Source organism: Lathyrus oleraceus, chromosome 3, assembly GCF_024323335.1.
Source record: "Lathyrus oleraceus cultivar Zhongwan6 chromosome 3, CAAS_Psat_ZW6_1.0, whole genome shotgun sequence".
Taxonomy (NCBI): Eukaryota; Viridiplantae; Streptophyta; class Magnoliopsida; order Fabales; family Fabaceae; genus Lathyrus; species Lathyrus oleraceus.
In genome coordinates, this window is record NC_066581.1 from 169,739,508 (window position 1) to 169,755,492 (window position 15,985).

The 15,985-nt window shown below is 34.3% G+C and overlaps 1 protein-coding gene and 1 long non-coding RNA gene across 5 annotated transcripts; one reads left to right on the plus strand and one right to left on the minus strand.

Moving 5' to 3' along the window:
• Positions 1–5,261: 5,261 nt before the first annotated feature.
• On the plus strand, positions 5,262–7,148 carry LOC127126053 (uncharacterized). 4 transcript variants are annotated; one of them, XR_007804892.1, is made up of 3 exons: positions 5,296–6,094; positions 6,205–6,322; positions 6,428–7,148. It is a non-coding gene; the product is annotated as an uncharacterized LOC127126053 (long non-coding RNA). The 4 variants fall into 4 exon arrangements; XR_007804891.1 differs by having other exon boundaries at positions 5,297–5,781; XR_007804889.1 differs by having other exon boundaries at positions 5,262–6,322.
• Positions 7,149–11,433: 4,285 nt separating this feature from the next.
• Positions 11,434–15,547, minus strand: LOC127126054 (protein root UVB sensitive 2, chloroplastic). The gene is made up of 9 exons (XM_051054905.1): positions 15,125–15,547; positions 14,927–15,015; positions 14,746–14,830; positions 14,129–14,188; positions 13,944–14,037; positions 13,741–13,838; positions 13,375–13,554; positions 12,180–12,302; positions 11,434–12,077 (listed from the first exon to the last, which is right to left on the minus strand). Exons 1-9 carry the CDS (start codon positions 15,215–15,217, stop codon positions 11,655–11,657), a joined length of 1,245 nt encoding a protein of 414 aa, XP_050910862.1. The 5' UTR covers positions 15,218–15,547; the 3' UTR covers positions 11,434–11,654.
• Positions 15,548–15,985: the final 438 nt, after the last annotated feature.

Consider the following 15,985-nt stretch of genomic DNA (forward strand, 5'->3'; position numbering starts at 1 on the left):
TTTATGTCAATCGATTGGTTATGAGGGTCAATCGATTGATGCTGGAAACATTTTTGAAAAATCTGAAATTTTATTTCACCATTCTTTGCACCAATTCATCATAACTCTTCATGGCAAAACCTTACATCCTTTCATCAACAATTCTCTGATTTCTATTTTAACCATTGTCATGTTATGATTGAAGGGATGCATTCATACTATAAATACTCCTAATACTTTCATTTCAAAATTCACCTCTTTCAAATCAATTTACAAAATCTCTATACATTCATTTCCATCTATATTTTCATATTAAGATACTTTTGAAAAAGAATTTTCATATCATTTTCTTCAAAAGTACTCTTGAGCACTTAGAGATTATTTTTGTCTTGAACCTTCATATTGAAAGAGAAGAAGATTATAATCAATTGATTAAAGTCTTGTCCAATACAAATATTCATATTCATTCACAATTACTTTGTAAAATCCTAAGTACCAAGGATTGTTTGGTTTTAGGTGTGTGGCTTATTATCCTGGATTGTTGGATATAAGTGTCAAGAAAATAAATGATTGTTTTCTTTTCTTGTGAGTTAAGTTTTCAAGAGGATTGTTCTTGATCACTTAGTTAGAGACTTGCTTTATGAGATCTAACAATAATAAAATGTCTTACACATTGTAAGGGGACTGGAGTGCTCTCAAGTTGTGAGGGGAACCAGTATAATTCCTGGTGTTTTTTACTTTCCGCTCTTTACCGCTTTCATTATCATATCAATCCAGAAAAGAAAAACCTTTATCCACCAAATCAGAATAAATTTTCTAAAGTCCTATTTCCCCCCCCCCCCCCCCCCCCCCCCCCCTCCTCTCTTAGGCTCATTCCTACCTTACATCCACCCTCACCAAAAATCTCTTTCCTCTCAAAACTAATGGTCGCGCCCATGATACCATGGGTACCAATGGATTGCTTCCTCTGTAGATAAGATTTCTCCTTTATACGCCCAAACCACTCCTCATAACTGAGACGATAGTAAAAAAGTCTCCAGATTTTTCTTCATTATAACCTCATTAGGAGTGAAAGAATCTAGATGAGCGACATGTGTGAGGTTCACAATTGAATGGACTCAAGTCCAATTTTTTTAAACATATCCATGCAAGAAGAAGGAGATCCAGTAGGAACATGATGGAGCATGGAGTGGTCTTTTAACGCATAGGGTTTCACCAATATGAAGCCCCCTAGAAATCATCATAACTCTCAGAAAATGACTAAACAGGGAAACTTTTTGTTGTAACACAATAGGCCCTTGATCCCAGAAATTATACCTAGAGGTTTGTATTATGGTAAAAAGATGGAAGAAGAATCAACATGAGGGTTTCTAATACCAATACTCGGCCCAAAATTGGAATTCCTTTATAAAAGCTCAAGTACTAGGATGAATTTACGAGGGGGCAACCTTCAACACCTCCACTTCAAACCCAGATAAGGGGAAATGCATGTTTATATGGGTTAACAAACATTCATAGAAAGGAATAGAGCATTCCTTGAAACTTCTACATATCCAGAGGGGTGACCGACCCAATATTAGCCACACTCACGATTGTTGGATCACTTAAAATATAAGGGATTCCTAATATCTTGATGTTCATCCAACTATATTTGTTTGCATCAATCAGTTTCACCAGTGTGACTCCTTTCACATGTATCTCGTCAGTCCAGAAAATTGCAAAGCGCTTGAGCCAACTAACTCCCTCTAGTTGAGCTCCACGTGTCAGATGATCCTTAATCTCAACATTACTCAGATCCCGACTATAAATAGCATGGTAAGTCTTAATATTATAGACTTCTTCCTGAAGCTAGCAGAAATATACCCAAATGCATCGCACGTTCGAACATACAACAGAGTTGCCATCGAACTATATTTATTTCCGAAGGAAAGAGAAAACATTGATAAAACTCGGGGGAAAGAGATAACGAGTAAGGAAGTCGGTTATGTAATGGGAGGGTATTAGCACCCCGAACATTTGTTGTACTCAACGGGAACCATTTTGATTGTTCTTTCTCGAATGGGTGTTATATTTAAAGATTACTCACGAAAGAATAAGGGAAAAGGAGAAAGAATAGATAAAGTGCTAGGAGAGGATTAGGGCCCTCGTGCCTAGGTATTTTTATAGTGAAATAAGGAATTCAAAGCTTTGTATTTCATAGAACTAGTGGTGGGAGGTGAAAGAAGTTATGATAACAAATATGGTCTAAACCAAAGGATAATGTTGTTTGACTCCAAAAAGGGATGAAATATGAACCCAAGAGTAAAAATGGCATTAACCAATGTGTGGGTAGCCTGAAGAATTCGTCACAATATGGTACGACTGAAAACAAATAGAATTGAGTGTTTGGTTCCATAGAAAACATCTCTTGGTTCACAAGTAGGCATAACATGGAGCTCAAAGAGATAATGAAATTGGCTCAAAGAAATTTATCACATGGAGTGAATGAAGGTAGAAGATACTGAATGTAGGTAATGAATAGTGGATAATGGAAAATGAATGGAGTGATAACAAAAATAACCAAAGTCAAAGAATTGAAGGATATGGTAAAAGTGACAGAGGATATTTGAAACCAAAAGTAAGGGTATTGTTGGAATCCATAAGAAAATGGTATTTGAAACCTAAGAGTAAATATGGTATAAACTAAGATATGGAGGAACATAGGCATCCCTGGTGTATTATCATGACATGAAAACAAGGAATTAAGATTTTGGTTCCATAGAAACATCTCTTGGCACAAAGGTGGACAAGTGTCCTAAAACGATGTATATGGACTTCCAAAGAAAATAGTGTTTGGTTTCAAAGAAAGGAAGTATGTCACTGAGGTGAGTGGTTATGATTGAAGGTAGATGATGAATCATGAAAAATATGGATGGTGCCCTAAGGAAGAAGAAGTGGGAATAAATAGGAATGTGCTCGTCAAGGGTTTGCATCCTCGTGCCTACGTATTCTCACTGTGAAATGAGAAAGTCAGAGCATTCGTAGTACTCAGAACTACAAAAACAAAGAGAAGAGAGATAAGTGATGAAAAGCATAACTTGCACCAACTGAATTGTATATTCGAAGACCATAAAGGTAAATGAACTTTGAACCAAATGGTAAATAGGTACAAACTAAGAGGTGGAGGAACATAGGCATTCACACTGTATTGCCATAACCACAAAACAAGGAATTAGGTGTTTGGTTCCATAGCAAACATCTCTTAGTTCATAAAGAGGATAATTGTTCTAACATGATAGGTATGGAACCCCTAAAGGAAAAGATACTTGGTACAAGGAACAATATATCAGTGTAGGGAGCAAACAATTTGAAACCAACAAATGTTATATTGAACCAAGGAAGGAAGTAAACTCTGAACCAAAGAGTAAAATAGGTACTAACTAAGATATGGAGGAACATAGGCATCCCTGTTGTATTATCATAACCAAAAACAAAGAGAATTGAGTGCTTGGTTCCAAAGCAAACATCTCTTGGTTCAAAGGAAGACATTGGTTATTGGCCCAAAAGTATACATGGGATCCAAAGGGTGAAAGTATTTGGTTCCAAAAGGATGGTATTGATCAATGAAGGGTTAATAAATAGGGTAGGATTAATAAATAAGGGTAGCTCGCGGAGAATCTGAATCCTCGTGCCTACGTATTCTCACTGTGCAATGAGAAAGTCGGAGCTCCATAGTTTGACTCATTACGACCGGAACAAAGATAGCAAGACGCTGAGGCAAGAGAAATGATATATGATAATGAAAGATGAAGAAGACTTGGCAGTCATTGAATATGAACCACACTAAAGTCTAAGAGTAAAGGTGAATACGATGAGCAACTGGATCATTCGTCCCGTACCCAAAGATATTCAGAATGAGTTAATGGAATTCTCCACTCTCATTCATTCTTTACTACTTAAGGCTCGTGGCATGTGATTTTGATCATAACATTCAAGTTGTTGAGGAAGAATCTTTGTTACTCCTTATGATGATGAAGACTTTGTCAATCATTTGATTCGAATTGCACTAAATCTATGAACAAAGGCGAATATGTACCCAAGGATACCATAGACAAGGATATGAATTCTCCACTCTCGTCATCCTTTGTTACTTAAGGCTCATGGCATACAAATTGAACCATGATTGATAAGTTGTTGATAGAGGCTTCTAGTTGTTGCACTGTTGCTTTATGAAGGGAGACTCGGCAATCATTTGATTTGAATTGTGCTAATGTCTATGAATAGAGGTGAATACGATGAGGAATTGGGTCATTCGTCCTGTACCCAAAGATATTCAGGATGAATTAATGGAATTCTCCACTCTCGTTCATTCCTTATTTATTAAGGCTCATGTCACATAATTTTAATCTTGATTGACAAGCTCTTGAAGAAATACCTTTGATATGCCTTATATAATCCACTGCTTGGTTTGTCTGGGATTCCTTGCATGAAAGTCTAAACTTGAGGCCTTGAGATCCACAGTATTACAGTAATTAGTCCTATCAAGTGATCAAGGGACTTTTGATCACTTGAATAGACTGTGAAATTATACATGAATCAAAGGATTTAGTTAATCAAAATTTCTCTTGATTAACTTTAATCAAAGGGCTTGAATAGTGGTTAATTATGTACAAACCTAGCCTAAAACTCAAATAAAATGTACAAATCCTAACCTAATGGATCATGCAATATTTTGGATCAAATTAATCATCTATCAAGTACCACATGAAAAACCATTAAAAATTATCAATTATCCTAACTCAAGCCATAATCTAAGGGAACGTCAAAATCTAAAATTAAACCCTAGGGTTAAAATGGTCAAATCACATAGGAAAACAATTAGGGAATTAAAACTAGAATTTAAATCTAATTAAAGTTAATTATTCTAATTATTTCTAATTAAAACAATTATTTCTAATTAAAATTCTAACTTTCTAATCCTAATTAAATTTTAAAAAGATCTAACATGTTAATCAAATTAATCCTAACTAAAATTCTAATTAATCGAATTAAGAAACATCAACAATGCTAAAAACCATTAATCAATGCAAAAAAAACAATTAATAATAAAACAAAAGAAATGGGCCTGGACAGGGAGTGTAGGCCCTAACTTGGGTGTTCAGTGGGAATGGGCGCATGGGCCTTGGAAGCTGAAGGCCCAAATCAAAAAACAATGCAGGCATGGGGTGTGCATTCAGAGGGGGATGATGGTGAGAAATTCAGGGCTAAGCCCATTCACACAAGCCCAACAGACAATTCCACATGTGAACGAAAGATTCAGTCAACACAAAAAAAAATCACCAATCAACAACAAGTACGTGTGCATATCCATGAAAATTGAATTCAAAAGAGGACTTCGAATGCGCCAGCATAATCTGAACAAACTCAAATTCAGCTCCACCTAACACCGCCGTGGACCACCGCGTCGGAAATCGCCTCCGGCGACGGTAGCCACCAAAACCCGAAATCAACGCATCAATAGCTTTGCCATTTTCTCCCCCATTGTGAATCCTGTAATCGTTTCACCTAATTTACCTTAAATCATCCAAACCGATTCATAAAGTTGAAGAACCTTAAATCCCTTTCTACCAATTAAATCCCAACCAAGGGGAATCAGTGTCCAGACTGTTAGGGTTTTGATTCCTTTAACCCTAATCCACATGCTGATAAACGAAATTGAGCGAAATGGAGTGGAATTTTGGACCTACCTCTGAAGTCGAAGCTTGAAGACGATAGAGGTTGAGTTTCCAATATGATGAAGATGAGTGCAGCGATAATTTTCAGGTAAGCACTGATTCTTTTTCTTGATTCCTTCTTGCTTCACTTCTACTTCAATTCTTCTCCTTCTTCGTTCTCGTGCTTTGAGAATGAATGAGTAGAGAGAGGTGAGGTTTTGATGTGGTCTAGCTCAAGCAAATTGAAGCTTCAATGGCTATGAAATATGAGCTCTAAGTGAGGGATTGAGAGATTCAACGGAGAAATTCTATGTGAATTTGAGGGCAATGAAAACGTGAAGCGAATGAGTGAAGTGTGATCTTATTTATAGAGCTTATGTCCCTCCAATTTAGTTGGAAATGCACATGAAATTCTATCACAGGTTAGTTAGAAATTAGAAAATCTGTTAGCATTTAGAGTGAGTGAAAACGAGTTAGTTTGTATTCAGTTAGTTTCTATTTAGTTAATGTGAAAGATTTCGTGTTGCATCAGGTTAGCTGTTGTGGTCTCATTTAGTTATGTTAATGTTGTGAACTTGTGAAATGCAATTCGATTGAATTGAGGGTTGCTGGGATATTTTGCAGAATGGTTGCAGCTTACTCTGACTTAGGTTTGTATTATAGCCTATGTTTGCTTATGGTTTTGTTTGTGGCTTGTGGGTATGACATTATGTCCTGACTTGTGATTTTGATTTTTCACTGGCTTTCTTTTGCAGAATTTGGCATTGTGGTTTGTGTATAGGTATGATTCATACTCACCAAGGAACCATGATCAAGTTGTAGGCTTAGTGACATGTTAATGTTGAGTTTGCTTATGATACCTTACCCGATGGAGGTTCATACCATTTGTTGCTTGCTAGCTCAAGACTGGTGCATCATTGGGTACAATTATGTTGCTGTAGCTGACTATTGATGATGAATTTCAGAATCCTGAATTGAGAGGTAAGGTCTGCCAAGGTGAGTTTCTTTCATGTTGCCATGTTTTCCATGTGATGTGTGTTGGCACTGAATTCTATGACTGGTTTGCATTGAAGAATTTGGTTGCATAGCTTGATTTCGATAACCCTCTGCAGGATCAAGTTTCCATCAACTTGTTTCATATTGTTTCATGATGATTTATGTGTCTCTTGGTCTATGGTTAGTGCCTTGATGATACTGATTTAACATTCTGCTTACAATGTGATGCGGGGCAGGTTGGAGTTTAGATCCAATTGAGTGAGTGCAATGTGAAGAATGACCAAGATCTCTTTAATTGATTTTTTTTTCAAATGGCAAGTCACGTAACTAGTAGTGTACCATGCATTAGGATAAAGATGCAATGTATTAATGTAGTATTCAATGTGTATATTCCATACTCATGTGTAACATTCAATGCTTATGTAATGAACCAATGATATTCTTGATTTTGAAAATGATGAATGCAATGTTTTACTCAAATGCAAAGGTCTCAAAATGTATGCAATGCCTATGTGAGCCATATATGAAAAAGATGTCATGATTTATGCTTAAAAATGGAATTTTCAATTTGTTGACTTTGGTCAACTAGTTAACCAAAAAGTCAACAGTTGACCAAAAGTCAACTTGGGTAAAAAAGATGTAAATTAACAATCAACTCTTATGGTTAATATAAAATGGAATGTAATGGTAAAAATGAATAATCAACACTTGTAAATTGAACAATCAGATGACCAAAAATATCATTCTGCACTCATAATCATGGCATGCCATGACATAGTTTATACCGATGACAAGCAAATCCTAAGACACAATGTGAATCAGCCATCTTGGGTCATCTGAATCACATTGAATGAAATGGATTAAGGGGATGTATCAAGAATCAGAGCCTAGTTCTCATATGAGACACAAGCAAATGGACCAAGGGATCAATGTTATATTGCAATCATAGGTTAGGAATCAAGGACCATGAGCCTATGCAATTGAAAACATTAAGAGACCTAAGTCAATGGCCTAGGGGATGCTAACTAGGATGCATATGTGGAGGCTTGAACCAAGCCATGAATCAGATGAAACCTCCACCATATAGGCATGTAAACTTAAGGATGAATGGTGCATGACATGCTAGTCAACATCATTCCTCAATGAATTAGGGTTTCCACTATCTCCAAATGAAAATCCAAGCCACAAGGCACATTAGGATCATACCCTCCTTGATTAGGGTTTCAATGAGACATGATCCTCAATCGATACCTTTGAATGAATCAAGGTGCTTCACAATCAAATATCCAATGTATGAGCCCTCCATTATGGTTTTGATAGGAAAGACAAGGCCCATAGAACACCCACAAGGTCCCATAACCAAATCATCAAGAAATTAGGGTTTGAATCCCTTAAGGAGTGTCATGATGAAGTCTTCTTGAGTCCATGCCCTAAATACCAAGCAATTAGGGTTTCACTTCCCCTATTATCAGATGAATAATCAAGTCACACCTTTAAGGTTTGATCCACACCCAAACCCTAACTTTACAAGCCAAGAGCTTTAAATCTATAGTGATCAACTATCAAGTATTAATGAATGAATGGTGCACATGAATGAAGCATGAATGTATACAGATGATTTCCAAGTCAAGGATTAAGTGAAAAGATGAAAAGGGGAGGGCAAATTTTGGGGTATAACACTTCCATGTTCAAAGCAGCGACCTCAATCTCTAGAGTAATCAAAGTGGGGGAGGTTGAATCTCCTCTAACTACGGATGGTGCAAGCATAGAACTAGTTGCACGATCACCCCCTACATCCTCATCAGAAAAAGAGCATCAAAGGAAAACCCATTAACGAAAGTTTCTCTATCCAGAAAACCACTAGAGGGCCTCTCCGACTCGGAATCATCTAACACGGTTATATAAATTGGAACTGATTGATTATTAACTAGGCAATGAGGATCTAAATTAGAAAACACTTCTACCAAAATAGAGGGGAAGAATCACTACTTCCATAACTGTTAGATAAACTTTTTGGATGGTCATTTATATTAGCCATGACAAAGTAAATACTGGAAGTTATGAAACAAGGTTAAGGTAAGAAGGGTACCTTGAAGGATTAAAGTCTTACGAAGAATGTGAAGGTTAAATACATAGTGGAAATCTTTGTTCTGGGAAAGGCATATGCTCAAATAAATGTTCTTGAGAAGGGAAGAAATTATTCTCGTAAATGGAAGCTGACTTTCAGGAATGAAGAAAGTTCTCTCAAAAGTCGATAGGCCTTTATATAGAGGAGAGTAAGCAACAAACCAAATCAATGGAGAACAGGAAGTTACAAATCAATGGTCAGATTTCACATAGGGAATACAAACATACTCAATTGCACTCGAATGCCTTAGGGGAAAACGTCATGCCCGAATCTGTGAGCCTAAAGTCACATGTATGAAAAATCGTCGAGATGTTTCAATAATGGGAGAGAATTTAATGCATTTGTTCCCTATTACTTTTGTAACTGCTCCATGACCTTCCTGCTTCTCATTATGGTCGAATGTGATTGTCAGGGGCCGACCACAATTTTGAAAGACTTTTTGGCTAGTATACACCTGGAAAGCCTTGGGGGCAATTATTCTAGGTCAACCAAAGGTCCAATGCGGGGGTTTAACTATGCATAGCTCAATCAAGATGAACCAATGTATATAGTTAGCACACATAAGATTCAACGTACATTTTTTTATCTCTATTTTTTCACTACACTCATCTTAGACTTTGTAACTAACTTGAGCGTTTAAATGATAACATTGTAGGTCCACCTCACGCCACTATTCTAAAGATTATCATCACTGCTTTCGGGATCCTACATCAATGATCAACACTAATTCTAATTTTAATATGAAACACTGTGTTAAAAAATATTCATTTGACAATATAAAAAAACATTTAAACACATAAAGAATAGAAAGGACGGAGATAAATTTTATATTCAAATTAACCTCATTCTAAGTTTAGATATATTATTTATGCAAATAAAGTCAAAACTAACTTCCACAAAAGTGGTAGTTCATAACCGAAATAACTTACTATTAAAATACATAAAATAGTATACTAAATTAGTGCATTTCAACAATTTTTGTAATTAAATGTTATTTTAAGTTTTTGGTCTAACGAGATTGTTAATTACAAAACATTTCAATTAATTTATCTATTATCAACTCTGTCCTAAATTATAAATTTATAAATTGTTATGTAAAAATATTTGTTACAAGTTATAAGTCATTTTATGATTTAATAAAACATTATTACCTCTGTTTTTTATTATAAGTTATTTTTTGATTTTCACACGTATTAAGAAAAATAATTATTATCATATGAAAATGAGAAATTATGAATGTTTCTACAAAATTATTATTTATTAATGATATGGGAAAGATAATTTTACATAAGTGAAATGAGGGAGAATAATAAAATTCAAGGATACAATAAAAAAAAATAACATTAATTATTCATTGATAATATAAAATAATTTATATTATGGTATAACTTTTTTTCTAAAACGATTTATAATAAAAAAAAATTGGGAGTAATAATTTTTCCTAATATACTCTCTAGTATGTATTACTATTCTTTCTTTTAGCTCTTTAATTTCTTTTCTGATATAATTAATAAAAAACATTGTTGTAAAGTCATACATAAATTTTAATTTTTATACAAAATTAATCATGTTTTTTAATTTGTGTGAAATACCCAAAATGTAATTTAGAATGTAAGGAGTATAGACTAGGGATATGTAAAAATATATTTCTGTTGTTTCAAAATAATTGTCGTATTTTATATTAGTTTTCAATATAATTTTAATGTTTATCTTTCAATTATGTCATCTAATTAATATTTTTAATTTATTATTCTTTTATTATGCATTTATGAATACATCAATAATAAATAAGGATAATTTGGTAAAAGCATTTATTATTCTTTCTATTTTATTTATTACAAATGTGAAATGGTCGACTATAATAATTATTTTGGGACGGTGAGAGTAGTTAACTAAGTTATTTACCTAAACTGAATTGAACTCAACCAAAAAATCTTAAACTATTTAAATAATTAATAAATTAAATCATATATTGTAAATAATTCAATTAATTAAACTTAAATTAAAACTACTTTTTAAATTGTTTGTTTGACTAATTGTCTTGAAAAAAAAATATTTATAAATACTTTTCACCGGAATAAATAATATATATTTAAACTGAATTATAGAAAATATTTTTTACCGGATATAAAAAATATTCATTTAAACTGAATTATAAAAAATATTTTCTAAACTAATTTTAAACTGAAGTATTTTTATTGAAGTGATTATACAATTCATAAAATACTAACCCTTAGTATAAACTATTAGTCATTTAGTATACGAACGTATCAGCTATAAATCATTATCTATAAGTTAATTTATGAGCTAAGAACTATTTTTTACTAGAGTATGAATTTGATGTAATTGGTTCTTTATTAAGAGTTCCTTGCTCATCTTGGTGAAGGAGTTTTCCATAAAATACACTTCATGAACAAGAAAAAAAAATGTATTAGTATATTAGGATGACACTATTAAGAGCAGTATATTAAAAATTATTTAGGTGTTTTGAAAAAAAAAACTGTGGTAGTGTCAGAGTTCTGAGTCTATTAAAAAGTATGCTGTTTTCTAACACACACACTTTTTAATAGACTCTCTTATAATTGAAATTAAACTAGAATCCAATCAATTATGTGAGCAGAACTACAGGGACAGGAATGTGAAATTTTATATCAATTAATGCGGAAGAGAGTTATTCTTAATCTTTACATACTCATGAAGAAAAAAAAACAGTACATCTAAACACTATTCTTAATAATGGTCAAATGTACAGTTAATAATTTATTATGAACCATTCAATTTACTCCACCAAGAGTACATCAAAATCTCTCAAATGAGTAAAATCTTTACTGAAACCAAACGGGATTTTCATAAAAACACTAGAATGCGAAGCGGCTACCGGTTCCATCCAGAAACCGATCAGTGTGCCATCCTTTCCTCTGTAATTCTTTTAAAAATACAGGAAAGACTCCATTCATTTTGTCATAGGCGTCTTGCAGAACACTAGCACTAAGCTCATGGGAAGAACTCTCAGTTTGTGCAGCAAATGCAGCAACTAGCCAGCCTCTCAATGCATCTTCACCACTAGCATCTTGTTTCAATACCATGTCAATGCATTTACCCCCACGATTTAAAAGAAACTTCTCCTTAGGGAATACTTGTTTTAATTCAACAAGCTTCGATGGCTTAATAACTTCATGTAAAGATTTTCCAACTCTTACATTCCCAGCATCTTCGAGTCTCACAGGAAAAAGTAGATTTTCCTTATATCTTAGGTCAGCAGGGCTTGATACAATTCCTGCCTGTTTTGGAATTCAATTAACAGTCAAACAGTATAATACTTTTCCAAATAAAGAAAGGAAAAACAAAATGAGTCTTCGTTACTACAATAGTCCAAACCAGACCTTGAGAAAATCAGTCACTATCATTGCAGTTCTTTGTGGATTCAAAGTATTGATAGGAGTAGCTTTCATCTCTTCAGACACTGAGTATATATGTATAGCTGAAAGGAGAGGACAAATGACCAACTGGCACAAAATGTTCCATAAGCAATCAGTTGGAATCATCAATAGAATGTGTGTTTTGCATTTGAGTTCTACAACATTATTAATAATATCTCTAGACAAAAAACAAGAAGAAAATATTTGCTTCCTTTCATTTTTTGAGTAATGGTTTCAATACAAATATACACAATAATGATATAAGACCAGTGATATAAAGGAGTGGACCCACAAACAATTGACAAAAAAGGCTTCACACGTCGATTGTAAATAATCAATAAAATGTATATTTTTCACCAAGACAAATTGCTTGCTTACTAACATCTCTAGAAAGTAAAGTAAAAAAAAAAAGAAATCTTTCCTTTCACATTTTGAGTAATGGGGTTGTAGCTGGTGCCTTTAGGTCTTGACTATATAATGGTATTAAAATTTTACATTTTGCAAAACACCTATCAGAAAAAATGCAGTATTTTCAATGTCATAAATTTATATAAAAGTCTTCCCTCCTTTACCCCCAAAAATCCAACTCCCAGACATAGCCCAAGGGTGGAGAAAATGTTAAATTGCAACATATAACATTAACAAGTCAAACTAACTAAAATTGAAGGGTTAAATGACACAAAAAAGAGTTCAGGGGGTCATTTAAAAAACAGTTAAATTATTAGAGGGTAAAGTGTAATCTACCCAAATAATTTTGTTGGAGCCCAAGAACTAATAATTAATTGAGTTAAACAAACGTGTCATGCTAAGATTCATAGAAGAGGGAGACTTGGCCCAAACTTGTTGGTGCCATATGTAAATATAACTGTGAAGCTTAAATCTGGAGTTCCCTCATAAGTCCAATATCACAGAAAAAATGTGTTCCCCTGTTACTATCCATTTTTTTTCTAGAATTGAAAATTGTTTTCCTTTTTTCCAAGTAAATTGGTATCTAGCATTAAACAGGCTTTAAATGGATTCCATAAAATGTATAATAATCCACAAGTCCACAACCAAGAAGAATATCACAGATATTGTCAGCACAAAATAACTGTCTGACACAAGTTGAAAATTAAATCTAACACTATAGCCAAAGAACAAACAAATAAAATCTCTATACCTTTCCCTGCATTGATGCACAGATAGTAGAAGCTAATCGAATTCCAATTCCAATTCCCACAACATTACAGAGAGTTGAAAAAGCCTCCCCTTTAGCGAATAGGTCACTGAGATTTCCCTCTTTAGCAAACGAGGAATATATAGGCAATCGTGTTGCTCTGGCTGCAACAACAGCCATCCCCTGTTAACTCCACAAGAGCAGAAACAGACATTAATATCTTAAAAAATTATATATTCCCTATGAATCTAGAATAGGATGCTAAAGTTCTTAATAATGAAGTACAATGCCTTTAATACACAATTAGCAGAGAATCAACTTTAAATTGCAGCAAATGTCATAACGTGCAATTACTTATAAAATATAAACCTTGGCAAAATTTCCTAGGCCTGCCATTTCAAGAAAAAGATGTGGGCATAATGGAGAAAGCACTTCCAAGCCCATGCCCAAATCATAAAGCACGTCAGCTGCAAAATGTGGAGTTAATCACAATAAGGCAGCTTGTACTCTAAACAAATTACAACTAATATAAGAAGAGGAGAAAGGGGTAGAATGAAAGCTCAATTGCATACCCAGCAACCTCCATCGTTTAGGCTCGGAATCCATTCTTGCGCCCCAATTACTACATATTATCTTCCCTACATGTTGCATTCCGTCCTTTAAAATCTGGATGCAAGTAACACAAACAGGGTATATTAAACATATGCCACAATTACTAGTCTAAGAAATTGTCAATAGCAAATTATTATCAAATTACCCAGCTAACCGCAGTTGCCTGAGCAGGAGTCGGCCGCAACCCTGCAGCAATTAACAGTGACTGCACAACAACACCCAGATAATATTAAGCAGATGTACATACTGCTATTTTTAAATATGTAAGGCGCTGTCACTATAGTCTTTGAAAGATATCAAAATTACAAAAAAAAATCACCAAGATGTGTCTTTTGCTAGTAATTTTATAGATTAAATTGACTAACAGAAGAGAGATTCAAGACCAATTAACTAAGAAAATACAGATTCAATGACCAAATGGACTAACAAATATGCATTTATGTATGTTTATTTAATTTTGATACAACTAATGTAACACGACACCTAAGGTTTTGAGTAACGGCCGCGGTCACGATGCGTAAAGACTTTTGCGATTTCGATTAGTACATGCGTTGCGATATTTAATGTGGTTGTCGCGATATGAATTAACCACAATTTCTTTTTCATCATAAAAACGGTGAATAACGGTATCGGTATCAGCACCTTCCGATACCGCTTTGCCGTGGCCGTTTTCGCAGTAACAAACCGTTTTTTAAAACCTTTACTCTAAAAAGGAATCTACATGGTTCACTAAGATTTTTCAGACTGTATAAGAAAGTGCACCTGAGTTGATAGCACTGACATTGCAGCACTAGTAACATGTTGCACTGCTCGAAACTGTGTGTACCTGAGATAGCCTTCATTTACACTACAAAGAAAACATAAAATTGAATCACTGAAAGCTAAGCCATAACTACAACAACATCATAATCTCAGCAAGAATAAATAATAAAATTCAATGTACCTGTATGGATAACCAGAGGGGAAAAACTTGTTCATGAAAGATCCAGCAACCTTTTGATATAAGGGTCTAGAATCATCAACAAGAATTACCTATAGAGATACCATAAACACTTGTTAGGGTAACGAAAGCGCAACGAGTGGTTGTGCAAGTGTTGTTAAAGTATGGATTATAGAAAATCGTTCAATTGAAATGGCGTACTGAAAGTTGACCGTCGGGTTGAAATTGGTGGCGGCTACAGACGGAGTTGGAAGTTTCGAACCAGAAGAGAGGAGTTTCTTCGTTTTTCTCCATTTCGATAGTGTCAATGTTGAAGTCAACAAACGTGTACGAACCAGAGATAGATTGGGGATGGTGCGCACTGAGTAGCGGAAAATACGTGAGATGAAACGGATATGGTGAATGGTGGACTTAGCGGCGAGATTTGAAAACTGCCTGCAACCACGACGGTGGCACCGAGAGTAACATGACGCTGGTTTAGTTCGGGAACACGATAGAAAGAACAAAGAAAGGAGAAAATGAAAAATAAAAACAAATAATGGAAACTAAGTTCTAATAAAGAGGACTTCTAAAATATGCAAGTCACTTCGGTGCATATGGCCATATGCTATAATGATAACGAAAAGGATCTCAACTATTAGGTCCGAGCTTAACTAGGAGGATATTTGCATAGTGATTTTCTTAGTATAGTGATAGAATTTCTTTGTTTTATTAATTTTATTGATAGGTTTTAAACCAGGTTATCTCGAGATAGATTTGTTTGTTTTATTGGTAGATGTTAAATTGGGAGATGTCGAGATAGATTTTAAGAAATAATTTATGAATAAATAGGAATTTATTGATCGTGAACATGTGTTCTAATAGATTCGAACGGAGACTGCAAAATTCGAGTTCGACTTTGTAATTTGGAGGTCAGATTCTGTTTCTTATAGAAGACTGACATTTGTGACAGTGAGACATGAAAGAAGTGACAAGTACAAAAAACCTATCTGAAAATTGAAACGATATGGCACTTGTTCGAAGATATGTGATTGTCCTTTTAAGTTGCGCGAGTACCTTAAG